Source organism: Conger conger, chromosome 16, assembly GCF_963514075.1.
Source record: "Conger conger chromosome 16, fConCon1.1, whole genome shotgun sequence".
NCBI lineage: Eukaryota > Metazoa > Chordata > Actinopteri > Anguilliformes > Congridae > Conger > Conger conger.
This window is the reverse complement of record NC_083775.1, coordinates 14,181,159-14,208,423: the sequence shown is the minus strand read 5'-3', so window position 1 is coordinate 14,208,423 and position 27,265 is coordinate 14,181,159. Positions and strand designations below refer to the sequence as shown.

General features: G+C 43.0%; 1 protein-coding gene across 1 annotated transcript; it reads left to right on the top strand.

The window, feature by feature from the left end:
* The first annotated feature begins 200 nt into the window (after positions 1-200).
* Positions 201-24,582, top strand: LOC133114066 (adhesion G protein-coupled receptor E2-like). Its single transcript, XM_061223262.1, has 11 exons — positions 201-279; positions 439-599; positions 923-1,087; positions 1,173-1,373; positions 4,772-5,007; positions 5,172-5,238; positions 8,427-8,518; positions 11,309-11,468; positions 11,592-11,687; positions 22,297-22,468; positions 24,359-24,582. The coding sequence occupies exons 1-11, from the start codon at positions 201-203 to the stop codon at positions 24,580-24,582; spliced, it is 1,653 nt and encodes a 550-aa protein (XP_061079246.1).
* Positions 24,583-27,265: the final 2,683 nt, after the last annotated feature.

Below are 27,265 nucleotides of genomic sequence, written 5' to 3'. Positions count from 1 at the left end.
GCAATGCTATGGCCCACTGCTTTCTGCCAACAACAGTTAACACTGCATGGCAGGATGAATCACACAGTAAAGTACGAGTGGCACAGCACAAAATTGGTTTAAGTTTAAAAATGTAAGTTTAAAAAAATTTATCTTGTGCTTCATGATGATATTTTTATTGTCCTCTCATAGAAATTAATGTAGTGAGCCTTAAAGGGAATATGACTGGGATGTCTGCACTAGTTGCCAAGGGAAACATGATGACAATCAATCTTGCAGCTGTTGCTAAAAACAACAATGGTAAGAGCTGGAGGCCAGTAAGGATGATGTGAAGTGATGATGATGTCAAATTTATTTTGCTGGTGATATTGATGATGATTAAATTACCTGTGATGATGATGATGATGACGATGATGGAGCATAACCAGTGTCTCTCTGGCCCAGGATCCGCTTTTGCAGTTCTGATGTCAGTCAGTGGGGTGGAGAAGCTCCTGAGTCCCAGTTTCTTTGAGAGTGAAAATGTCACAGAGATATATTCTGACATCATCACTGCCACACTGCCTAAGACGACACACAGGGAGCTCCCTGAGCCTGTCAACTTCACTGTGTTCCACAAGAAGGTACAGAACCGGGCAGTTCACAGTAGGAGAGAATTAACCTCAAGCCTTTCATGGTATTATGTTCAGTAGCATCCAAGCCACCTTTGAGAAAATGAGAAATATCCTTGTGTTCCTTTCATGAATCACGAAAGTACAAATGCAAATCAACTCTGCAAAGCAAGAACCAAAATGCCCCTGAATATGTGTATGTGTTACATTACTAAAACACTAATGCTAATTAGCTACACATACCAAAATCACTCAGTCTCTTCCTCCTTCCTTCTCCCACACACTGTGCTCTGATATATAGTTGTGCCCTGTCGCTCTCTTGTACTGGTCAGTAGAAGTTCCAGGCTGGCCTGGTTACCTGTGTGTACTGGAAGGAACAGGGGGAGGAGACTCACTGGTCAGTGGATGGGTGCACAGACTCCTTCTCCAATGAGAGCCTGACAGTATGCAGCTGTACTCACCTCTCCACCTTCGCCCTCCTCCTGCAGACGGAGGAACAGGTAGGGTGTCCCTCAGTGCTGCTGAGAAGGATATGAGGACAGGACTAGATACTTGGACAGAGATGAGCTCTGTGTATCTCTACAGGAAGAGGACAGTTCTCTGCTGGAGGCGGTGAACCTGTTCTGTATGAGTGTGGGTCTGGCCTTCCTCGCCCTCGCCATCCTCACATTCCTGCTGTGCACATGGAACCCTAAAATCAACAACACCGCCCGCCTCCACCTCAGTATCTGCCTCTTCTTGGGTCACCTGCTCTTCCTTGTGGGCGTGTCTCGCACTGAGAATGCGGTAAGGGTCAAATGTTTTTTCCCTCAATATTTAAAAAAAAATCTGAAGAATCTGAAGAACACTGCTCAGTAATGGGCACTCTATGAATTCATTTTGTAAGAATGTTTACAGTGTATTATGGTCTCCATCTCATATAGCATACTACCCTGCTATAAGGTGGAAATAATTGACATCTGGTATCGCTGGGCTGCTTACTGACTTCCTCTGATACGGTGGCAATATGTGGCTGTAAAGTAATTTAACATACATTGTTAGCCCCCACCTTCTCAGCACCCGTGCCTGTGGGGGAAAACTTGTGTGTTGTTCCCAGAGAGCTGTGTTCCTGCGCCCCCTGTGGAGCCCCCCCTTCTCTCACATTCCTTTCAGGGTTGGGCAGTCCCGATCTAGCTGTTAAATTAGATGTACTATGTTAGGGTTGGAGCACAGAACTAGTGTGTATGGCATCAAGATGTTTCAGTGCGATTGGGGCAATGGTCTCATTTCTGCAACAGGATACCTAGGACATCCTAACCGTCCAGGAAACACGGGAATACTGTGTGGAAATCTGTCTCTGTGTGAAAGCTTTTCCTCAACCCCCTGGTCTGGGGGAGGCCTAGCTCTAAATTCCAAATGGTCACAAACGCCAGATGGTTCATTGCGGACCCATTTTTATGGTTAAGAACAAAAGTCTGATTTTTGGTTAACAGGAGAATAAACAAAGCAATCTGGGGTTTTGTCTCCTTCCCTTTAATTCACCCAAATCACGTTTATCCAAAATAAGGTATATTACCATGAGAGGTCCAAAAACATACTTAATACATATTGCGGTTGTCATAAAAACTCCCAACTACATCCCTGTCCAGGTATCCCAGTTAGCCCTACAATTTGGACTTCCTTTGGGGGATTCAGACCATTTGCTCCCAAGAATGTCCACATCTGGTAACACTGCGATAAAGGGATATTGGCATGGTTGTGGATGTGTGTTCTTGGGACCGTTAGGTCAGAGAGGTCATTAAGCCCCTGGCCAAACCATGGGAAAGGAATGTCTCCGTCACCCAACACCTGGTCACCTCCGATAGGAAAGGCTCAGGACATTCCCACAGTGCCCCCATTTGGACAGTTCTGTCATTACACCTTTCACTTCTCTCCTGAATTAAGGAGGGACTTTTCAAGACCAACTGATCATCCATCCATCCATCCATCCATCCATCCATTATCTTACCCTGCTTATCCTGAACAGGGTCGCAGTGGGGCTGGAGCCTATCCCAGCATACATTGGGCGAAAGGCAGGAATACACCCTGGACGGGTCGCCAGTCCATCACAGGGCACACAGACCATTCACTCACACACTCATACCCACGGGCAATTTAGACTCTCCAATCAGCCTAACCTGCATGTCTTTGGACTGTGGGAGGAAACCGGAGTACCCGGAGGAAACCCACGCAGACACGGGGAGAACATGCAAACTCCGCACAGAGAGGCCCCGGCTGACGGGGATTCGAACCCAGGACCTCCTTACTGCACCATCCGTGCCGCCTCCCAACTGATCAGTGGCTTGGTAAATTAATGGATTTCCCCAGTTGGGAAAGGCAGCCAAGTTCTGCCCATAAAACGGGATTGCTTGTGCATGGTTCTAGTAATTTGATGTGGAGAGAACCAATGGACGTTTCTCCATCAGTTCTTGTCAAATTAGCTTTAAGGAGCCCTCTGAATGCACGCTGACCTGGGCTCACAACTATCTATGTAAATATAATATATAATATATTATTATGCATGTATTGTTTTGGCTAGACCCCCACCCTCAGTGTTCTCCAACAAACTGAGATTCAGCAATAGTACTCATCCCGGGAGCATATATTAAGTAATGGTGGCATATAAGGGAGAGTTGAGTGTAAGCACTCCGAGCATCACGCATGCTTAAAACCAAATTCTACATTCTAGTTTCAAATGGAGTCAGATATAACGGAGGTAAATTTATTGGCCCGATTGTGGAGATTCTTGGTCAGCCCGGACCAGTAGAGAGCCGAAGGCTGAGTGGTACCACTGTCTTCATAACATGGTTTATTTATTGGCTGATCTAGTCTCTCCGCATAGCAGTCATTAATATTTAACCCTATTAACATTCTTTCAGCAACACCAGAAGGACAAAAACCTAAACTTTTTTCATAATGTTTACTCATGTTCTAAAGATTTCAAACCATTTAGTGTGACAAATATGGAGGAAATGAGGAAGTGGGGAAAATATATTGGCACTGTATATGTCCATATATTATATAACATAAAACCACGATTTCAGAGTAGTTTTTCCAACACTAGATGTAGTGTAGGGACCTGCTGACGTATGTTAAAGGTACAAAAGGTAATTTCGGACTCCTAACGGTCAAGAGATGAATTGCAACAACATACAACCTCAAACCACAACACTGCTTATGCTTCCCATAGTATATGAATATAACGCATAATAGAAATCATTATTATACAGTTCAGTGTTCTCGTGCTTTGGAAAGCTGACAGTGACAAACACAACAGAGCCTGCTGTCATTTTGTAGCGTTCTCGTAAAAAAATGTTCGCCGAACAGGTGACTTTGAGATCTTGACTTTGGTGTGCTACACAACACAATTTCTAGTTTTCACTTTAGCTAACCAACTATATTGTGAGCAAGCTAGCCGGCTATATAACTAGGATATGATAGTCTACCACAAACGATGCAACTGCAACTGAGAGAAATTAAGGTATACGGATGATTGAACACGTAAAGAGACCAAAGGAACGTGAAGCTGCCCAAATTTCACTCCAGACAAGCGATCACTGAAACTCTGTATACTATTGCTTATCTAGTTAGAAAACATTTCCAGTTTGCTATAACAAGCAAATTAGTGATTACTCGTTAGCTTACCGAATTCACAAATATCCACCTGAAGCACAACGCTTGTGCAATCGCGACTATGTTCGTATTGCCTATATTATATGGTAAGTGGATATTTGTCAATTTCTCAAGATAACTATAGCTAATTTGCTTGTTGTTACCGATAACAAATTGGTATTGTTTTATAACTAGATATGTAGTCTTCGCTTGGATAGTAAGCAATAGTACAGAGTTTCGATGACTTCTTGTCTGGAGTGCAATTTGGGCAGCGACATGAACAATCAGAATAAGCCCCCAGAATGGCATTGGCTGTGGCAGTTGGAACCATTTTTCAACCAATGAGCTAATTTAATTGCTGTACAGCTGTACACTGTTTTGATGCATTTGACAGCCCTACATATATACACTTTCACACCTGAATTTAAGGACTATAAACACAGGCATATAAACACATCAGTGAGCCTATTTCAATGATAGGAAGGGATTTACAATGGTCTTGTAACAATGTTTTAACACAAAAATCTCTGATTATTCTCCTCTGGCTCCCTCAGGTGGCGTGTGCAGTTATAGCAGGCATGCTGCACTTCCTCTTCCTGTCCAGCTTTGTGTGGATGCTGCTGGAAACTCTGCAGCTCTTAATGTTGGTCAGGAGCCTGTCCAAAGTGCAGGTCATCCAGAAGGAGGGGCTGAGGGCACTGTACCTCCTGCTGATTGGCTATGGAGCTCCCCTGGTGGTGGTGGGAGTGTCGGCGGCGGTGTATTCAGACGGCTATGGCAGCAAAGACGCGTGAGTTTCTATTTTCTGATTGTGCAGAAAAACTAATTTTGGTCCTTTTTTTTTTTTGAGTGAAGAGCATATCTAGTGTCTTATGCTAGTGATACCTGCAAATTGGCTTTAGAGCTATCCATGGGAAATGTTGTGGGGATCTGTATTTTGTCCTTTGCTTTCAGTTGCTGGTTACAAAATGAAAAAAACTTCCGTTGGAGTTTTATTGGTCCAGTGGCTGCTATTCTCGCCGTAAGTTCTTAGTGTGCTAGGTGTACTCTTCAATACTCACTATATTCACATTTTATTATCTTACAGTATTTAATTTAGACTGGCAATGCACAAAAAAAACTTTAAAATAGAGATGCTCCGAGATGCTTCCTTCCCGATACCAATTCCGATACTTGAACTTGCGTACCAGCGATACCGAGTAATGATACGATGCCTGTGCGTAAAAAAATGTAAAAGTCCCGCTTTTCAAACTTTATTTTGGGCCATCTTAAGAGTTAAATGCCAACATTGTAAGTCAGATAATAGCCTAATTGCCAAATTAAAGACTTACATTTACGTTGAATTGTTGGAGAGTCTAAATTGCCCATAGGTATGAGTGTGTGAGTGAATGGTGTGTGTGCCCTGCGATGGACTGGCAACCTGTCCAGGGTGTATTCCTGCCTTTCGTCTAAAGTATGCTGGGATAGGATCCAGCCCCCCTGCGACCCTGCTCAGGATAAGCGGGTTCAGATAATGGATGGATGGATGGATTTACGTTGAATTGTGCAATGTAACCTCACTTGATTGGCATCGGCTACGATAGCATTCAATTCCCTGCGGTATTTGCATTCTTAGCACTGAAATGGCCGCAGATTGCTTGATAGTAGGCAACCTCTGTAGCTTCTCGATTGCTAGTTCAGAATGGAAGGGTATTACTTGCGTGCAGCATTTGTCAAATGATCTATTGCTTTGTTTATTTTCATGTAGAGCATAGTGGAAAGCTGCGTTCAGTTTGCCGGTAGTTTGAATTTGTGTGTCAACAAATAAATAGGGATCTTCTGTGAACCTTAAGAAACAACACGTTACAATAAACCATAAGTCAACAGCTACATAAATTCTTTGATAACGATAATACTGTAGGATTCAATTCCCTGTGGTGCATTTTAAACCCCCTGAATTGGCCAGATTGCTTGCAAGAACTATTGTAGCTTGTCGATTGTTTAGGATGTAAACCGCTATAATACACTTGGCGGTGAACACGTAAACGTTTACGACTCAGTTTCCCTTTGCCTTGGTGAACTCGTCATGCTATTTCACCTGATGCGCCTTCAAATGCTTTATGAGATTGCTGGTGTTGAAATTGCCAATACTGTGCCACCTCAAAACTAAAGCTGTGCACATCACCATTTTACTGGGATTTTCCAGTGTAATGCCAACTTGCTGAAATTTTGCTGGCTCTGACAAACATTACTATCTCCGCTCCGCACGTGCTGTTGTTTGCCTGAGTAGCGTAAATGAGCTATCATCACATGATACATTAGGTGGTATCGGATTGGTGCATAGACACGCGTACTCGCCGATCCCCGATCCACCATTTTGGGCTGCATCGGAGCCATTTCCGATCCTGGTATTGGTAGCGGAATAATATAATTATTGAGAAACTCAAAAATGTCATTACGTGAAAGATGCTGAACTTTATTAATGTTTAAAACCAAGCAAAATCAAACATTAATTTAATAAAAAATAGATTTCACCAAAATTAAGGATATTGACACCCCTGATTTAGTACTTGGTGCATCCACTGATGGCAAGGATAACAGCATGGAGTCTTTTCATGCTTGACAAGGTTACGGCACGCATTTCCAGAGATTTTGGACCATTCCTCTTTGCCGATCCTTGCATCATCCTTCACATTCGTTGCACTTATCAACTCCCCTCTTCAGTTCAGCTCAGGTCCAGCGCTTGATATGGCCATTGCAGAACATAGAAATGGTTCTGTGACAACACAACCTGTGTGGATTTTGAGGTATGATTTTGGGTCATTGTCTTGCTGGAAAGTCCACATACAGCCAAGTCTCAGCCTTCTGGGAGAGGCAACCAGATTTGCCTGATCTTTGGTGGAATCCGTTATACCATTGATCTTAACCATTGCCCCTTGATCTCTAGCATAAAAACAGCCTCAAAACATCACTGAACCACCACCATATTTCACTGTGGGTATGGGCCATGTCTCATTTTACGTGTCTCTGTTTCGACACCAAACATACCGATGCTGTATCAGCCCAAAATATTCATTTTTGTCAAATCTGACCACTACACCTTTATTCAATTATACTTTAAATGACTAAATGAGACCACATAAGACCAAAATGTAAACTTTTGATCTGGTAATTTTTGTGCATTGCCAGTTGGGGGTCCCAATAATTTTGGAGCCCACTCTATATACCAGTGAAGACAGTGACAATATTAGCTTGTAAATATTGCTTCATTGGCTAGCTACAGTGCTGTGAAAGTATTTGCCCCTTCCTGATTTCCTCTATTACTGCTTATTTGTTGCACTGAATGGTTTCAGACCTTTTGATAAAATGTATTATTAGACAGCGGTAACCTGAGTAAACACAATTCTTTGTCAAATTATTATTTTTGTCTGAAACTTAAAAACTGATTTCACCACCTTTAGCAACAAACACTTCTGATTTCATATCAGCCTTTCACATCACTGTTGAGGAGTTTTAACCCACTCTTCTGCTTTTCAATTCATGGTTCCTTCAATAATGGACGTTGTCCAGATACCAAGGCAGCAAGGCATCCCCCCACCATCACACTACCCCCACCATGTTTGAATCATGGTGTGATGTGAAATGCTATACATTTCCAGACTGATATATTTTTAAAAAGTTCTGTAATTTCCTTTGATCATATGAATATGTCTGAATGAAAGCAATTCCTCCACAATTGCATTTATTTATGCTAAAGGTGATGCAACCAGCTATTAAGATTAATGGGGCAATTACTTTTTCACAGGGGCGATATGGGTGTTTGATTACTTTTTTCATTCAATAAATTACTCATTTAAAAATGTATTTTGTGTTTAAACAGGTTCCCCTTGTCTGACATTACATTTTGTATAAAAATTTTAAAACCATTCAGGTTGAAAAAAAATGTTTATGCTGCAAATCCATGTTGTAGCCAAGCTCACCAAATACAACAAACACTAGTGCCCCATAAACACAGGTTCAACCTGACAAGCCTGGAAATTAATCATGAGGTATATGTGTACCAGCAGCAGGGAAATTGACTGAATGCTTGAGTTTAGATCTATAGATTGTTATTTTACATAGAACTTTTACATGACATTTAATTGTAAAAACAAACATCTAATTATACTGTTGATTGAGGAGCCGCAGTCTGGATATCTTATATATGTTTCCTGTACGTTATTGAACCAGCTCAACTTGGTCTCATTTTGTGTGGTCATCTGGAGCCTGCTGCCTACTTTAGCCAACATGAAGAGTGACGTCTCCCAGTCAAGAGACACCAGGTGGGTGTGTACCTGCCTCTGCATGAGTGAACCTTCATGCTAGTGTAGGTTTTTGTACAAATGTAAGTGAGTTTCTGGTTGATTCATATTTGGGTTTTGTTTCAGGCAGATGTATACTTAGCTTCTGAATATGTGACTCGACGCAGAGACGGATGTATCATCGCACAGTTCTCAACTTTAAAGAATGCTGAAAAAACTCACTTTCTTTTTTGTCATAAATGAGAAGCGCACATAATCTTGAAATACTCGTCTGTCATTCAGCTATGAATTCATTATGCATCACAATGTGCAAATATGAAAAAGATTTTTAAATATAAAGTCTCGTTGAGTCATTCGGTTTCCCCAGTGATAGTGTTTTCTGTTTTCCTGTCATGTCTTTCTTGCCGTATGGTCCAGTTCGCTTTCCGTAATATGTTCATTCATTCATTCATTTCACCTGCGTCTCGTTACCTGTTTTCCTGCACTCACATCTGTTCGTAATTTCTGTAATTTGTCTGTGTATTTGCCATTGTTCACTGCCGGAATGTAATGTATGCATACAATTCACTTCAGTAATTTCCTGCCTGTCTGCTTCGTGTCCTGACCTGTTTCTTGCACCCCAACCTCCATTTTTGGATTACCCTTCTGTCGTTTGCTTGATTATGTGTTACCGGACGCTGATTTAACATTTGATTTACGATTCTCCGTTTATCTTTTCTACCTTTACCGGTTCAGATTTCCTAACTGACTTTTGCTTGTGCCGCCTACCACGATTGCAATTATCCCTGCTGTTCCTGTTTGCCAGCATTTGACCACTGCCTGTGTTACGCTCACAGCCAAAAACCCAAAAGCAAACCACAGTATTCCAAAAACATTCCAAAACTTTATTCAGTCCAAGGGTGAAAGCGAGAGAATTCAATAGACACAGTGCCAAATCGAGGAGCAAAAGGGAAGTCACAAAAACAGTCCACAGGTCAAAAGCTCCGGATCAGGGAGTAGACAATTGCACAGCCTTAAGGAATGCAGTGACAGTAGAGAACAGGTGTGAACACTGCAGAATTAAGGCAACAGAGCAGTGCAGGAATAGGGAGAATGTTAATATGTTAGTTATGTGATTAAACTATGAATACCGAAAACTAGTGAAACAGGTAGGGAACACAAGGGCAGCACTCAGGAACAGAGAGAGACAAACTAGCCTGAGAAACTGAAAAGGACAGGTATAAATACACAGGGGAATGAGACAACCTAGGCTGGGCATGGGAGTGAGGGCAGTCTAACAAATAGGGCGGCCTGTAGCGTAGTGGTTAAGGTAAATGACTGGAACACGCAAGGTCGGTGGTTCTAATCCCGGTGTAGCCACAATACAATCTGCACAGCCGTTGGGCCCTTGAGCAAGGCCCTTAACCCTGCATTGCTCCAGGGGAGGCTTGTCTCCTGCTTAGTCTAATCACCTGTACGTCGCTCTGGATAAGAGCGTCTGCCAAATGCCAATAATGTAATGTAATGTAAAATAGACATCAGGTGAAATACATTGAAGGGGAATAATACAATAATAAGGGATGCATGAAGATGCGGACTGGATTCACATAGGTGCACATGTAATACAAACGGCTCCGGATTTGGGAGTAGACAATTGCACAGAGTCCAGGACCGTAGTGATAATGGAGAGCAGCTGCGAGCCCTCCGCTGAATAAAGGCAATTTAGAAATAGAACAGTGAGCGGACCTACAGAGCAATGTAGAATATAGAGGTAAAGTTAATCTGGTAGTATACATGATTAAACTGTAATTACCCAAAACTAGTGACTGTTCGTTAGACAGACAAATTGGTGTGTTAATATAATTAGTACTGTACACAAACTATGTTAGTTGGTATTAGTACATTAGTGCTATCTACAAACGGAGAGAAAGCAGGAAGTAAGAAAAGTGAGATTAAGAAGGAATCGTGGGAAACACCCCTGTGATTCACACAGGGAAGTGACTCGGGCTCAGAACTACATAAAGACGCAGGGCCTGTAGTGGTTAAGGTACATGACAGACCCGCAAGGTCAGTGGTTTGATCCCCGGTGTAGCCACAGTAAGATCTGCGCAGCCATTGGGCCCTTGAGCAAGGCCCTTAACCCTGCATTGCTCCAGGGGAGGATTGTCTCCTGCTTAATCTAATCAACTGTACGTCGCTCTGGATAAGAGCGTCTGCCAAATGCCATTAATGCAATGTAATGTAATAGACAGAATCCAGGATCATATCACTTAGACTTATTGCCCTACCTACTACTACTCAGACCTCTTCACAGCAGTGGCCACTGGCCAAGTTCTTACACCTAGGTCACTTCTAGGTATGGGGGGCGACATGGCTCAGGAAGTAAGAGCAGTCATCTGGCAGTCGGAGGGTTGCCGGTTCGATCCCCGCCCGGTCTGTGTTGAAGTGTCCCTGAGCAAGACACCGAACCTGAGCAAGACACCGAACCCCCCAATGCTCCTGACGAGCTGGTCGGTGCCTTGCATGGCTCCCAATCGCCGTCGGTGTGTGAGTGTGTGTATGAATGGGTGAATGAGAAGCATCAATTGTACAGCGCTTTGGATAAAGGTGCTATATAAATTCCAACCATTTACCATTTAGGTGAGAATCTGTGACACTCATAAAACATTGAAGACAAATGTCTCACATACTTTAACAAGCCAAGTATGTCAATACCTTGTTTTGTAGCTCTGATTTTCAAGTAATACATTTTTTTTATCTGCGCATTGATACCCTCTTTACCGCATTGTGTCACATAAGGAGGTTTAGAGCTTGTCATTGTTTATCTTTCAGGTTGATTATCTTCAAAATTGTTGCCCAGTTTCTAATTTTGGGGTGCACCTGGATCCTGGGATTTTTCCAGAGAACCTCTGTGTTAAAATACCTCTTCGTCATTCTCAACTCACAGCAGGGCACCTTCATCTTCATCGTTCACTGTCTGCTCAACAAAGAGGTGATCAGACCCTCGCCTGCATTGAGACTTAATGTCATGTTTGGTGAAGGGCTTGTTACATAGAGTAAGTGTTATCATATTGACTGATGCTGGACAGTGCTGATTGGTCCCTGTGTTGTGCAGGTGCGGGAGGAGTACAGGAGGTGGCTCTCTTGTCTGTGTAGAACCGAAGGGCCTTCAGGAGGCAGACACAAAGAAAATAATATTAAACGCACTGGGGTAAGAATCTCAGCAGAACAAAATTTCAGTCATTTTATAAAATGTAAACATGGACAGAACACAGGGCTCATGGAGCAACTTGGTTGAGTTTGGGGTTTGGGCAAGGTTTGACTATTCACCAGCCAAACCAGCTGCTTCACATGTTCCCTTCGCGGACAAACCTTTGTCAGGTCTGTCCTGACTAAACAATGTAGTAATGTACTATAAATGTAATACTTTTGGGCATTTACCAGACATTTCTATCTTGTGTGAATTGTTCAGAATATATTTTAATATACAGCTGAATAGTTAGGAAAGAGATGCAGGTCAAGTACCTTGTTCAAGGGTGCAACTGCAGCGGCTCAGCTAGGAACCAAACCTTCAATCTCTGTGTTATAGAAAGCTCAGTTCCCTATTATGCTACACTGTTGACCTGAATGCCTCCCAAATACACAAAGAATGCAAAATCATATAATCTTACAACTTTCTTCTTTGTTAATAAAGTTGTTTTCTTCTTATGTTTTCAAGAATACCGCATCCCAACCCACGGAAGACCTGAACAAGGCAGATCACAGATGAGAAACTGAACAATTACAATTTTGTTTTGTGAAGGGGTTGGTACACAGTTAGAGAGTATACAAGGTCTCCATTTAGTTATTCAGTAATACAGGCTGATATAGTTGCATATGCTTGAATTGGTAGGTAGTCTCATGTAAATACAGTATATATTGCTTTACATGGTTAATAATGCGGTTGAAGTATGTGGCAAGCAGTGCACAGGAGGCCAATTATTGTCAGAGAAAACAAGACGTATGTATTAAATAAATGCTTAATTGCTCTGTGGAGGCATGGGTAGCTAAAACACCTTGTTGTGTTTGTTGTGTGGTTCATTTTCTACTTATGTGTCTCGTGTTGTGTGAGTTTCATACTGTATATTAGACATGCTGGGAAATTTTGTGTCACCCTGGATGACGTGTGGGTTTTCTCGATGGCTTGGTTGAGGATTGTGTCTTCATGGGTTAAGTATCATAGATGTTAGTTAAGAGCTCATTCTTTAATGTATACCATCTACATTTATCCCCCATTGTATGTCTAAATTCATCTTGTCTCATTATGTTGTATTACAATAAACAATGAATGAGAATTATATGAAATATTTAAAGGTGATTTGTGCATCACTACTTTTTTTAGTAAAGCTAAACTTGGTGTCTTGTTAGTCTACTCTGTTTAATAGCATTTAAACAGAATCACTACCCTTCATTAATGGCATGTTGCTGTTGAGCTTATTTGGATTAAATTCTTAAATTATGTGTGTTGGCATTTTTAAAATCACCGTCAGTGTAGCAGTTTCCTAAATATGGGGCCAGCTTGTAAGGGCAATTGCGTCCAATGACATCACTGGACGTTTGGCTTGAACCAGCAGGTAACGGGCGCTCAAAATCCACCGTTGAATGCTGAGACTGGTTTATGGGTGGCCACCCATCCAGGCGATCACATGACACAATACTTTAACATGAGCCTACAGATATCACGCAACCTACCTTGGCTAGCCTGAGCGATATGACGGACAGCTCTGACTTCGCCGAGTTACAGGGTGAGCTTTTAGATTTTGACGAAGAAATACAACCTTACAGTTGCTATGTACTGCAGGATGTAGCAAGGGTTCGATCAAAGTTATTATTGGCACTTTATTCGGTATTTATTGGACTTATTTGCTAGGCTATGGCAGCAGAAAACCAATAAGTCTATCCACTTAAGAGGTTTGACACGTTGTGTGTTCAGAGATGCTCTTCTACATACCGCTGTTGTAATGTGTAGTTATTTGCTTTATTGTCACCTTCCTGTCAGCTTTGAGCAGTCTGGCTCTTCTCCACTGACCTCTGATTTATTTCACCAGGAATAGACTACCTCATTCTCTTTTGCAAGAGGACCTGAAAACATTTTATTTATTTATTTCAAACTTCAAGCACTTGTTGGCCTACTGTTGCTACAGTTGCGCATTGTTGCTGCACCCGAGACAATAAATTAACATTAAAAGAAACTGTTTTCCCTGTTTTTCAACAGCTTGACTGCTCCATCACTTCAGCAAATATTTTCTGTGACAAGCACCCAGCATTGCATCAGTAATCAGAGTATTGCCCCCTTAATAGTCACCTTAAGTATACCTTCTTATAAAAAAATGTTTTAGAGTGGGGCATGCCCCCTGACCCACCTCAATAAGCAATGGTTCAAAACAAGACAGACGGGCAAAGCAAGAGGCTGAAGTCCAAGACAAAACACTAAGTTGTAACCTAAATCAATGAGGAAATAACGCTGGAGAGTATGGTTGGGACACTTAAAAATCTGGCAACGAACTAAACTAACAAAGTTGTTTGTATACATAGGTAACGACAAGGGAAATTACATTTAGGTGTAGGAAACAATCAAGTAGTGGGTGACGAATGACAGGGAATGTATGAACTGATAGACAGACTATGGTGTGCACAGAGGGTAACAATAAACAGAAACGCTAAATACTTGGACAAAACAGAAAACAAAAAACACAGAACCTGACCGAATGGTTGTTATGATTTTGGGGTAGATTTTACCCCAAAATCTGTGGCCCCAATGCTAACTGCATCAACACTTTTGACCAGGGGTACAGTGCAGTCATCTCAGGCTGCATGGCCAGTGCTTGGGATGCCTGTCAAAGTCAGAGCATCTAAAAGACTGTCAGGTTTGAGAACTGATGTGGGCTGGAGGATAGTGTGTGATAAGTTGTGTAAGTCACTCTGGATAAGAGCATTTACTAAATGGAATGAATATGCATTACATTAACAGCTGACACAATCCCAGGGTGTTAAATGACAATTATGTTGAATCGATCTGCTTTTTTACTGAACATAGTAGAGTGGGGATGGTTTGTAACCAGAAATGTTTAAAATATTGACCAATGATTTGGAAAATAGTCATCTCATATCACATGAAAAGCATCATAACCCTGTCATCCTTCTTCCACAGATATTGATGTGTGTGTGGATGACCCCAACATCTGTGGTCCCTGTGATGTATGTAGTTCCAAGTGCTAGGTGTTATGACTCTCCTAGGTGGCAGTAGTGATACGATGCTTCTGTTCACACTTTAGATTGTGAGAAAAAAGCAAGCAAGTGATTCATGTGGTTGCTACCTGCATACCAAGTATCTATGTTTCTCTATTTTAGTGTTAAAGTACAGTAAATGGTAGTGAAGCTACTTAGCTGATGTGGCAGTCCCAATGCTGAGTGCACCAACACTCCAGGGAGCCGCACCTGCATGTATGACCAAGCATACAGTGTAAATTGGGCTCCATGCCCAATTAAATCTCAGGCTCCATGCCCAGCACAAACCCCTGTGAAGGTCAGACCATCCCAAACACATCGGCTAACCCACATCAGGATTGAGAATGGAGGGGATGAGTGATGTCTTGTGTATTGCAGATTTGGATGAGTGTCTCCAAATCTCATGTGGTGCCAACTCTTGCCTCTCTGAACCCTCCAGAGGTAAGTTGGTAACTGAAGAAAAACTGACTGTGGGAAGGGCAATACATGATAGATACAGATAGAGAAGGTCACTATTTCCTCCTACTCAGGGCCAATCACTTGAGATGCTCTTGCTCAGCAACACCAACAAGGATTTGGAGGACAACCCTGATATAGTTCTACCTGAAAAGGTTTGTCCTGGAAGCTAAGATCCTGACTTGAGTACTGTGTATTCGCATTTGAGTGAATGGACATGGTTAGGTTGGGCATGTGGTTTTGCATGACTAATCTGTTCATTTAGCGACAAAGATTGGAAGCAAAACATCTAAAGGCCCATGACTAGTCAGAGTACAATGATGGACTTCAGGGGATGTGACATTTTAAGCTCTTGGCAATACCTGCTAGGATTAAAATAACCAGGTATGGTTCCACTTGTATTGCTCCAAGTGTGTGCAAGCAGGTGTTATAGTGTAGCTTCATAAACCAAGGCTGGGGATTCCAAATGGTTTTGGGAGAAATTATGGAGTAAAATCAGTACAAAAAGATTTCAACATTTTGACATACACAGTCTCAGTTTTTCAGCTGTGTGCATTATGAATGTTTAGATTCTTTATGGATCTAGGCACATACTGTATACTGCAGTAAGTGCTGGGGCAAAAGTTGAATGACACAGACTGTTTTACTCTAACTTTTCTTTGACTCCCACAGACAGTGACTAGTTTCCTGAGCATTACCATGTCTGTTGCAGACATGCCCCCTGCGGAGGGAAAGAATAGTACTGCAGATGTAACCAGCATCCTCCTGAAAATCACAGAGGGGCTGGCGTCTGCAACAACGAACAAATCTGTGAAGACAACAACCATGGGTAACACAATGGACAGGAGTCAGTGGCTAGTTAGGGCGGCCTGTAGCATCGTGGTTAAGACACATGACTGGAACCCGCAAGGTCGGTGGTTCGATCTCCGGTGTAGCCCCAGTGCACAGCCGTTGGGCCCTTGAGCAAGGCCCTGCATTGCTCCAGGGGAGGATTGTCTCCTGCTTAGACAGTACATCGCTCTGGATAAGAGTGTCTGCCAAATGCCATTCATGCAATATAATGTCATGTAATGTAGGTAAATGAATTATTATTATTTTTTATTTTTTTATTTTTTTATTTCTGGATGTTCAATAGAAATTTAGAGACACAAACCTAAAGGTTATGGTCAGCAAAACGAGATATAACCCTGGGAGTTGCAAGATGAATTATACAGCACTACTACACTAGCTGAAATTCATGCAATGATTGCAACTCACGCAGCTGAGACCAGTGCTAAGCTCGAGGCTCTTGCTTTAAAGCTAGACGGCATACTATTGTCTATCGCAGACCATGAAGAGCGAGTTGGTTTGCTAGAAACTAATGCCAATAGCATTGAACTGCTCCTGCAGCAGCTCGAGTCACTTAGAGCTAAGGTGACCAATCGTCAGGGATGAAGTCGACGCCAAAACATCCGCATTGTTGGTCTACCTGAATCATCCGAGGGCCCCCGACCGATCAAATTCTTCCCCCCGTTTACTGGTGGACGTCTTGGGGTCTGAGGTATTCCCGTCTCCCCCCGAATTTGACCATGCACACCGGGGCCTAGCTCCTAAGCCCGCCCAGTGGAGCCGGCCGAAACCCGTCATTCTCTGTTTTCACCGTTTCCAAGCAAAGGAACTGGTAATACGTGAAGCTCGCAAACACAGGGGAGTTTGTTTACAATGGTCATAAGATCCGTTTTTACGAAGATTACAGTCCTGCGGTACAGAAGCTGCGTTCAGAGTTTCATGAAGCTATGGCAGTTTTGTATCGGCTAGGCTACGTGTCCCTCTGCCTGATGAGCTAAGAAGTGGCTCCCGACTGCGACAGCGGTTGATGAGTTTGTCCGGGGTTTGCAGAGCACGGCCGCAGATCCATAAGCTGAGCCTCCTGATTATATTGACTTTTCTCGTTATGTTAGGTGGGATCCTAAGGGCCCTGGATAGCAGTTTTTTTTTTACATAGACTGCAGTTGTCTTCTCTTTTTCTCTCATTCGAAGTTTTTAACAAAAAGGTTCAATTTACAATTCCTGCTAATTGTAAGCAAGTAGGAGCGGGTGGAAAGAAATAAGAAATAGCAAGATGCTAGTGTGCCGTTTGTTGTGTGTGTTTCATGTTAGCAACAACTTGACAAATAGTTACTTTTTTATTATGTTCTGTTTTCACTTATGGGGTTTTATGTTTTTGATTACTGTGTCTTGTTTTGTCAGATTTACCACACTTAGCTTGGTCAGATACCACATGGTCCATTTTTTTGGATGGCATATGGAGGATGCTGGTCATGGGGGCCTTGAGGTTCACAAGTTGGAATGTTAATGGGTTGAAGTCACCTGTGAAACGCAATCAGATTCTGCAACATCTGAATAGCCTAAACACCAAGATTGCCTTTTTACAAGAAACCCGCCTTAAGTCATCAGACCACCTTAAACATTGCTGGGGGTGGGTAGGCCAGATTCACCACTCTTCATTCTCAAGTAATGCCAGAGGGGTTGCAATCCATGTCCATAAATCAGTACCACTCTCCGTGACTGATATAATTTCAGACCCAAATGGGTGCTTTTGTTATTGTTACAGGGAACATATGTGGCAGCAACCTAACTTTGGCGAATGTGTACGGTCCAAACTATGATAACGAGAATTTTTTAAAGAATTTCCTTTTCTCCCTCCCCAACGTAAACTCCTTCCAGTTGGTTCTGGGGGGGGGTTTTACTGCTGGACCCCCTACTCGACCGCTCATCAAATAGACCCTCCCCCCTTTCTAAATCATCTAAAGTCATCAGATTGTTTATGGAGCAATATGCAATCTCTGACATCTGGCGTTTTTTTAACCCAAGCTCCAAACAGTTTTCTTTTTTTTCTCATGTCCATAGAACCTTCTCCCGAATAGACCTATTCCTTGTTGATAATAAACTGCTGTCCTCTGTCAGTTCATGTTCGTATAGCCTCATAGTAATCTCTGACCATGCAATGGTTATGGTCGATATTTCCCTTCCCGGTAGGTCACTGTCACGAACCTCCTGGCGCTTTAATCCGACACTACTAACCAACCCTGATTTATTAAAACAACTGGGAATTGCATTGACTGTGTCTGCGGCAATAACCTGGGAGGCATGCAAAGCCTACCTACTTGGAGAAATTATATCTTTTTCAGCCTACAGAGAAAGGTTGCCAATGAGGGGCATATCCGTCTCTCCAGGGAACTGTCGGAGCTACAGTTGCGGTGTGCAGACTCACCTGATGTAGACCTCTCTAAAGAACTTGTCACATTTCAGGTCTGTCTTGCCATGTTTTATGTTTATTCATTTTGTCTTAGTCACGTATTGTCTTATCATGTATTATGTTAGTCTAGGTTCGTCATGTTGTTTAGTTTGTTTCTTGTTCTTGTTGTTGATTTATTTTCTTGTCATGTCTAGTTATGTTTAGTTACGATTATTTTACCTTGTTATGTTGAGTGGTTATCGTCTTAGTTTGTTTAGTGTTATGTTTTGATTTATGTTTATTGTTACGCAGACTGGTCATTGTTTAAACATACACTTTTACATGTCTTTCCGCAAACCATGCCTTCCGGCTTTCTCTCTCTCTCTTTCTGTTATTCACACCCTAATTGTTTCTATTTGTCTATTTACTAAAACTACTAACGCTAGATCAGGATTGGGTAAAACTAACAAACTAATCATGTGTTCATGTTACACATGATTAGGTTTATTACTAACGATTACTAATTACCTTGTTAAATTTGTCATCCATCACACCTGTTTTCCATTCCCTTGCTGCTCTCTAACTAAGAACTGTCTACACCGGTCTACACCTGCATTTATAGCCCAGTCGCACTTCTGTTCTTCGCGAAATTGTCTGCCTCTTGTACGTCAAATCAACTCTTGAGCTCTACTCTACTGTCATTGATTACATGTTAAGATCCAAGCCTGTTTACCGACCATTGATTATTGATTTCTGTTTCGTTGACCATCATTTGTTTTTGACCACGTCCTCGCCTACCGTTTTTGTACCTTTGCCTCGCTGATTGTTTTATGGTTCCGACTTCTGCATCGCCCTCGACTACGACCCTGCCTGCCGTCCGCCTGTACTTCTGCCCCGCTGACAGCTCTCCTACTACCGGACCTCCCTGCACGTCTACCGACTACGAGTTCGCCTCTTCCCTCGGCACCGTGCTTTTTGATTGTTTATTGTTTGTTTGGCTGGATCTACGTGTATGGACTTTGCTTGTTTTGACTACACCCCTGGGATTTGTCCCGAATAAAGCCCTGACGGGATTTTATCTAACTATTGTTTCTGAGTCGTGCATTTTGGGTCCAACCCCCACGCAACCGTCTCAGAACTACTAATAAAAAATGCTGAATTAGACATACTGACTGCTAATGAGGCTACAGAGGCACTGTTAAGAATGCGTCATAATTATTATGAATTTCGAGACAAGCCAAGCAAATTACTCGCCCATCGAATTTGACAAGCCTCCTCATCAAGACACATAACTCAAATAAACACCGGCGACAGCCGAGGGATGTTTTTTGGACCCTCAAACCATTAATAAACAGTTCAAGGACTTTTATGCCTTGTTATACACTTCTGAATGTTCACCAGATGAAACGCACCTTGACAACTTCTTTGGGTCCCTGAATAGTCCCTGAAATTTTAATCTTGGTTAGATTGCCCTTTTACAGTGGGAGAGGTGAAAAGTGCTTTAATGTCCATGCAGAAAGGGAAGAGCCCAGGCCCAGACGGCTTTCCCTCCCAATTTGGCAGATGCTCTTATCCAGAGCAACATACAGTTGATTAGACTAAGCAGGAGACAATCCTCCCCTGGAGCAATGCAGGGTTAAGGGCCTTGCTCAAGGGCCCAACGGCAGATTATGCCCTTTGATACTAAGCATGTTCAATTAATCTCTACAGTCTGGTATACTCCCTCTTACACTACGCCAGGCGATCATTTCTCTTATTCTGAAAAAGGATAAAGATCCCCTCTCCTGTAGCAGTTTTCGTTCGTTTCGTTTCGTTACTTTGTGCGGATGTTAAGCTTCTGGCCAAGATGCTGGCGAAACAGTTTGAGTCTATCCTGCCAAATATTATCTCCACAGACCAAACCATTTTCGTTAAGGATAGGCACTTTTTCCACAACATTAGGCGGCTACTCACTATACTATACCCCGCCCGTCCTCCGTCACCCCGGAACTGGTTATCTCAATGGATGCCGAGAAGGCATTTGACCGGGTGGAATGGCTCTATTTGCTTTATCCGCGAAAAAGATTTGGGTTTGGCAATAATATTATTTAATGGATCCAACTTTTATATACATCCCCACTCAAACAGTCCGCACAAACAATAATTACTCCGATTACTTCCCCCATGAACGGAGGACTCGGCAGGGCTGTCCCCTATCGCCGTTGCTGTTCGCCATTGCTATTGAGCCTCTAGCGATCGCCCTTTGGGCTAGCCAGATGATGGGCATCTCGGTGATGGACAGCAGACTGTCCCTTTCCGATAACATTGCGGCGGTGACCCGGTCTTGCAGGTTCTTCCTATACAACATACGGAGAATCCGCCCCTTTCTCACCCCCTACTCGACCCAGCTCCTGGTCCAAGCGATGGTTCTATCCCGCCTGGACTACTGCAATTCCCTCTTGGCTGGCCCAGCGTCCGCCATCAGACCCCTCCAACAAGAATGCAGCAGCTCGTCTGGTCTTCAACCTTCCCAAATACTCACACGTCACCCCCCTGCTTACTTCCCTCCACTGGCTGCCTGTCATGGCTCGCATGAAATTCAAAAAATTGGTGCCAGCCTTCCAAGCAGTTAAGGGGTCTTCCCCAGCTTATCTACAAAAAATCATCAGACCCTACACCCCTGCCAGACCTCTTCGTTCAGCCTCCACAGGCCGCTTGGCACCTCCCCCTCTCCGAACCTCCACGCTCACGACTACTGTCTGTTCTGGCTCTACGGTGGTGGAACGAACTCCCCGTTGAGGTCAGAACTGTAGAATCTTTCCCCACCTTGAAACGCAAGCTGAAGACACACCTCTTCAAGCAGCACCTCTCCCCATCCCTCCCTACCTCCCTGTGAACCTTAATTGTTGTCTCTGTGACTTGCTTTGTGTATCGGTATTTTTAGTTGGCTAGGTGAGCAGTGTTTGGATAGTTAACTTTGGTCACTTTTGCTCTGTTTGTTTCTTTGTTGAAAAAAAAAAAAAGAAATTAGCCCTCGTCCTTTTCTTTGTTGTACAGGGAGCAGTTGAAATTGTACTTCCCTCTAGGGTCTTTCAGCGAACTTATCCCTGGTTATGGGTATGCACTTTGTTGTACGTCGCTCTGGATAAGAGCGTCTGCCAAATGCCAATAATGTAATGTAATGTAATGTAATGCATCTCAAGGGGAAGTCTCGAGAACAAGCTGTCCCTGTACGCTGACGACCTCCTGCTGTATATATCCAACCCAGACAGATCTATTCCTCCAGTGTTGGCCTTGTTAGGGGAATTTGGTCAGATTTCAAGTTGAACTCTAACAAAAGTGAACTCATGCCCATTAATGCTACAGCTGTAGCCTACCCCCTTTCGAAATTGCCCTTTAAGACATCCCAGGAACATTATTACCTCGGTTGACATTCGCCCTTCACCTCTGATTGGCTTATTTGGTGTCTTCCCACTTCCCACTTTGTTGGTTTTGTGGCCTTCCTTACACTGCTAGCTAGGCGAGCCATCCTGATGCGTTTGAAGGGCCCCTATCCGCCATCCCATTCACTTCTTTTTTTTTTTTTATATTGTTTATTTATTTCCTATTGATTGATGTGGGCTTGGGAGGGGAGGGAGGGATTTGGGTGGGGTGAGGGATTTCCTGTTGTATTGTTTTGAATGTGTTCAAGAAAATGTAATAAATAAATAAAAAGATTTTTCTTTATAGTTAGTTTCCTGATACAATTAATTGACTAAATATGTTGTTACTGTATCTGTATTGTTAATGTAGTACCTGTGAACATTAAATGGAACACTTTTTATAAAAAAAACAGTTACACTAAAAAATAAAAATACACCACTTTCTCTGACCTAATCAGCCCCAAATGCTTCTTCTACAGAAATATCTAATTGTTGAAGGATTATATGCCAGGATCTGCTTCTGTAATGGGATAGAGAAGCTCCTGAGTCCCAGTTTCTTCGAGAGTGAAAATGTCACGATATATTCTGACATCATCACCGCCACACTGCCTAAGATGAAACACAAGGAGCTTCACTGTGTTTCACAAGAAGGTATGGAACTGGGCCTGTCACTATATAGGAGCTTTTGATCTTTTAAAGCATTTAATGATATGACTCAAACTTTTATGCTGTTTTACACACTCCTCTGACATGCTGTTTTGCTCTGCCCCTCTCTTGTCTTGATCAGTAGGCTGGCCTGGTTACCTGTGTGTTCTGGCAGGAACAGGGGGAGGAGACTCGCTGGTCAGTGGATGGGTGCACAGCCGCCTTCCCCAATGAGAACCACACAGTATGCAACTGTACCCACCTCTCCACCTTTGCCCTGCTTCTGCAGACAGAGGAACATGTAGGGTGTACCTCTGTACCATCTGTCCATTAACACTATTCTCTCAAACCTCCTAAATCCAACATTTTTCTAGCATGTCAGCCCGCAGTCAACCAATCATGTTACTAACTAGAACAGGCAAAGTCTCTTAACCCTCTGAGTGCATATCACATCAAGCTATGTGCGATAGGATGTGATGAAGTCTTTCAAGAGTGTTGGACGGAGCCGGTCACGGACAGGCCAACACTCAGGGATGGGAAACTGGACTTCTGGCATTCCTGGAAGAGAACGAGCTAGCGGGGTGACGGCTGCATCCATCTGTTGCCATTCCAGCCTGATAGGAGGTGCTGGAATACCGGCCTCAAAGTCTCTCCTCAATCTACGGTTGGGCCGTGCTGTTTGGTGGCCTGCAGGGGGCTTAACCAAAAGCAAGTAATCTTGTCATGGCGATGTGGCCTGTGGGTCCTCACTCAGAGACCAGAATGGGCTCTGTGTGCCTTTTCCTACTGCTCCTTCATTTTCTGCTGTTGTCTCCTAACTGCTGCCCCAGCGTTCACCTCCCTGGGTGACAGCTGTGCTGGCCGCAATCTGCCCAGGGGAATCTGTCCCGGCCCACCATCAGTGACGCTGGAGATACCCCAGTGGTGGAGTGTGGCATTGCCCTGTAGTGCAACAAGAACAGGGTTTGCAGCAACGCAGACTGGATAGTACAACCTTTAAGATCTGGTTGAAACGTTCCACGCCACCAATGGCCTGTGGATGGTAGAATGCTGTCTTGATGTGCCCGACCTCACAGGTCTCCAAGAAAGGGACTCAACTCCATGGGGGTGAACTGTGGCCCATTGTCAGTTGTGATGGCTTTGAGGAGCCCCCCAATGACTGAAAATCTTTTTGGGGAAGTCTCTACAAGCTTTGCACACCTTGTAGAGTTATCCTCTCTGACAGATCCTCTCTGTCAGATTGGATGGGAAGTGTCTGTGAACTTCAGGTCTCTCCACAGATGTTCTATGGCAGTGGTTCGGCCATAAAGGCCTGATTGAGTGCTGCTGAGATGCTCGTCCTTCCGGCAGGTTTTGCCATCTCTGCAGAGGACCTCTGAAGCTCTACAGTGACTGTGGGGTTCTTGGTCACCTCCGTGACCAAGGCCCTTCTTGCCCGGTTACTAAGTTTGGCCGCACGGCCAACTCTAGGAAGAGTCCCTGTGGTTCTAATCTTCTTCCATTTGACAATTATTGAGGCCACTGTGCTCATGGAAACACTCAAAGCTTTAGAAATGGTTTTATATCCTTGCCCTGATGTATGCCTTGCCACAATTTTATCATAGAGAGGTTTACAGAGAGTTCCTTGGTCTTCGTGGCTTGGTTTTTGTAAAGCAAACAGGACTACAATTTGTGCCACAGCAAAAGGTCTGAATACTTATGTAAATGAGAGATTTCAGGTTTTGATCTTTAATAAATTAGCAAAGATTTATTGGTAAAAATGGCAATCAATTTAATCTACAGTACAATAAAGTGTGCAAAAAAGTGAAGGGGTCTGAATACTTTCTGTAGCCACTGTATGGCACTGTATGGTAGCGTGCTGATCTGCTATCTGTTGTGAACATATGGCTCCCCCAGGTGGCGTGTGCAGTCATCCTGTCTTCCTGTCCAGCTTTGTGTGGATGCTGCTGGAAACTCTGCAGCTCTTCCTGCTGGTCAGGAGCCTGTCCAAAGTGCAGGCCATCCAGAAGGAGGGGCTGAGGGCACTGTACCTCCTGCTGATTGGCTACGGAGCTCCCCTGGTGGTGGTGGGAGTGTCTGCAGCAGTGTATTCAGAGGGCTATGGCAGCAAAGACATGTGAGTTTCTTTCACTTGTATTTTCTCTCTGCACAACACCATGGATCTTCATGAATAAAATTAAAATGGAGTGAGAATGCACGAGAAATTTTCCATTTCAGGTGCTGGTTGAGCAAAGATGGATGGATGGAGTGGAGTTTCATTGGTCCAGTGTGTACTATTCTCACAGTAGGTCATCTTATGCACTGAAAAATATGCTTTGTCTTGAGTTTACATGAACATACAGTGGGGTCCAGTGGTCTGACACTACTTGTGAAAATATTTCTATTTTGCATTATTTTCTAATTTAATACAAACTTTTTAATTACTAATTATATTATCAGCGTAATAATTTGAGTGAAAAGTGGAATCTTTGAAAAAATAAAATTCATTTCAGAATTTCTTAATATTTGGTATGTCCACCTTTTTCTTTAATGGCAATGTGCACTCAACATGGACTCCACAAATGTGTACAAAACCTGATGATTCATGTTGTCCCAGCATTATTTGACAATGTTCTAAAGAGCATCTTGTGATGTTACTGAATGCTTGGCTTTTGTCAGTCTTCAAGTGCCCCCATAAATTTTCAATGGGGTTGTCAGGTGATTGTGGATTGTCCAGCACTCCTTGCTCTTCTTTGGACTTCGAGTAGTTCTTCCACAGCTTTGAAGTAACTTTCATTTGTTTAAAGTTTTTCAAAATCCAAAAAAGAAAATTTTTTTCCAGGATTACATGGACCCCACTGTACATGTTATGTGCTGAGAATTGTCCATTGTCCTTGTGTGTAATTTTAACAGCTCAACTGCATCTCGTTTTGTGTGATCCTCTGGAGCCTGCGGCCTACTCTACTCAACATTTAAGAGTGACATCTCCCAATCTAAAGACACCAGGTGAGTGTACCTGTTTCTGCTTGTAGGTACATCTGCATGTCGGTGTGAGTGCACAGGGCCTTAAACTTTTTGTTGAACCAGCCACTGTGTCTGCTGGATGAAAATTGGGCATTGTACCAGACACTTTTTTTATTGTATTTTTTCTTAATCGCAGACACATATGAGACAGCTTTTAAAAACTTTTTTTTAAAGTGTTTAAGACAAAGTATCACAATGCGATTGTAAGCCCCGTGCTAACCCAACAACGGAATTTAGCGAGGGCAAAGGCATCTACCTGCTTGTGCTTCTGGTGTTGCTGAATGAAAGTTTGTAGGTTTAAATTTTACTGACCATTATGTGGAGAGATTAGATCTACCAATACGTAAACCAAGTTACAAAGACAATAGTACCACTCTGCCTTCCGCTTTTTACTGGTCCAGGCCGACCAAGAATCTCCACAACAGTGCCAATAAATCAATCTTTGTATGATCTGACTCCATTTTAATAATATAATGTAATTTATATCTAAAATTTGAGTATTAATAATTGATCATTTAGACTTGATCGCTAAAGGAATCCTATACCGTAACAGACTCCCAGAACAGTCCTCTGCTAGTCCCACCGCATGTCACATCGCGCGTTATGTGCATGTCTCACAAGCTGGCTAGATGTCTACGGTCATTTACGGTCAGTAGCGTAAGATGCTACTTTTGGGTGTGTCCGAATGACGGCTCAGGGACCCAAGAAGACCAACATTAGCTATCCCCGTTCTCAACATGAATGATAAGGTAAGGCGGAGGAGTTTGATTTACTGTCAGAGGTCTATGGGTGCAATACACTGTGATACAGTAAGTGTAAATGTGCATCCTCCATAGAACAACTCGAGGGGGGCATCCAAGCATTTCCTGTGTAACAGCGCAATAACTCCACGTCTTTTGGGCCGCACTGTCTGCAGGTATTTGTTCCAACCGGGTGCTACACCACTTGATTTCACTAATTACCTTATTATCTGAACCAAGCAGGTAAACTAATCAGTGAAATCAGATGGTGTAGCGCACGGCAGAAGCAAATACCTGCAGGCACTGTAGGTCCGCAGGACGTGGAGTTGAGTAGCGTTGCTCTAGGGCAGGGGTGTCAAACTGAATCCCCGGGGGCCGCAGTGTCTGTGGGTTTTTGTTGTTTCCCTTCAATCAGCCGCCAATTAAGGCCAATTAAGGCCTTGAGAACAAGGCGTGTGGATACTTTACCCAATCAATGAATTGAATGAACCCAGAACACCCCAAAAACCAGCAGACACTACAGCCCTCCAGACTGGAGTTTGACACCTGTGCTCTAGGGTCTTTCAGTGCACTTGTCCCTGGTTATGGGTATGCACTTTGCACTTTGTTGTATGTCGCTCATAAGAGAGTCTGCCAAATGCCAATTAATGTAATGTAAATGTATGGGTTTCCCAGTGGTTTGATGGTTGTGTCTGCAAGGGTCAAGGGTTGTAGATGTTAGTTAAAAGCAAATTATTTCATACATATCATCTTAATTTATCCCACAGTGAATATATTTATCTTGCCCCAATATTTTGTATTACAATAAACAATGAATGAGAATTCTATGAAACATTTAAAGGTGATCTGTACATAACTACTTTTTTAATTTACATTTAGTATGATGCTGTCTTGTTCATCTACTCTTGTTTATCAGCATAAACAGAATCTGCCGGTGTGTCAGGTTGGTGTGTCACTACCCTTTGTTAGTAATGGCGTGTTGCAGTTGCCTCATTAATTAATGGAATGGAATATAATTGTTTGGAACAAGCAAAACCTGACATTTTAAGCAATTTAGAAA

What these genes read in the sequence shown, in the direction of transcription:
- LOC133114066 (XM_061223262.1), top strand. Translation starts at nt 201, where the DNA reads ATGACTGGGATGTCTGCACTAGTTGCCAAGGGAAACATGATGACAATC. An exon ending in TCCTGCAGACGGAGGAACAG is followed by an intron (nt 1,088 to 1,172) that starts GTAGGGTGTCCC and finishes GTATCTCTACAG; the next exon opens with GAAGAGGACAGTTCTCTGCT. An exon ending in CAGTGGCTGCTATTCTCGCC is followed by an intron (nt 5,239 to 8,426) that starts GTAAGTTCTTAG and finishes TTATTGAACCAG; the next exon opens with CTCAACTTGGTCTCATTTTG.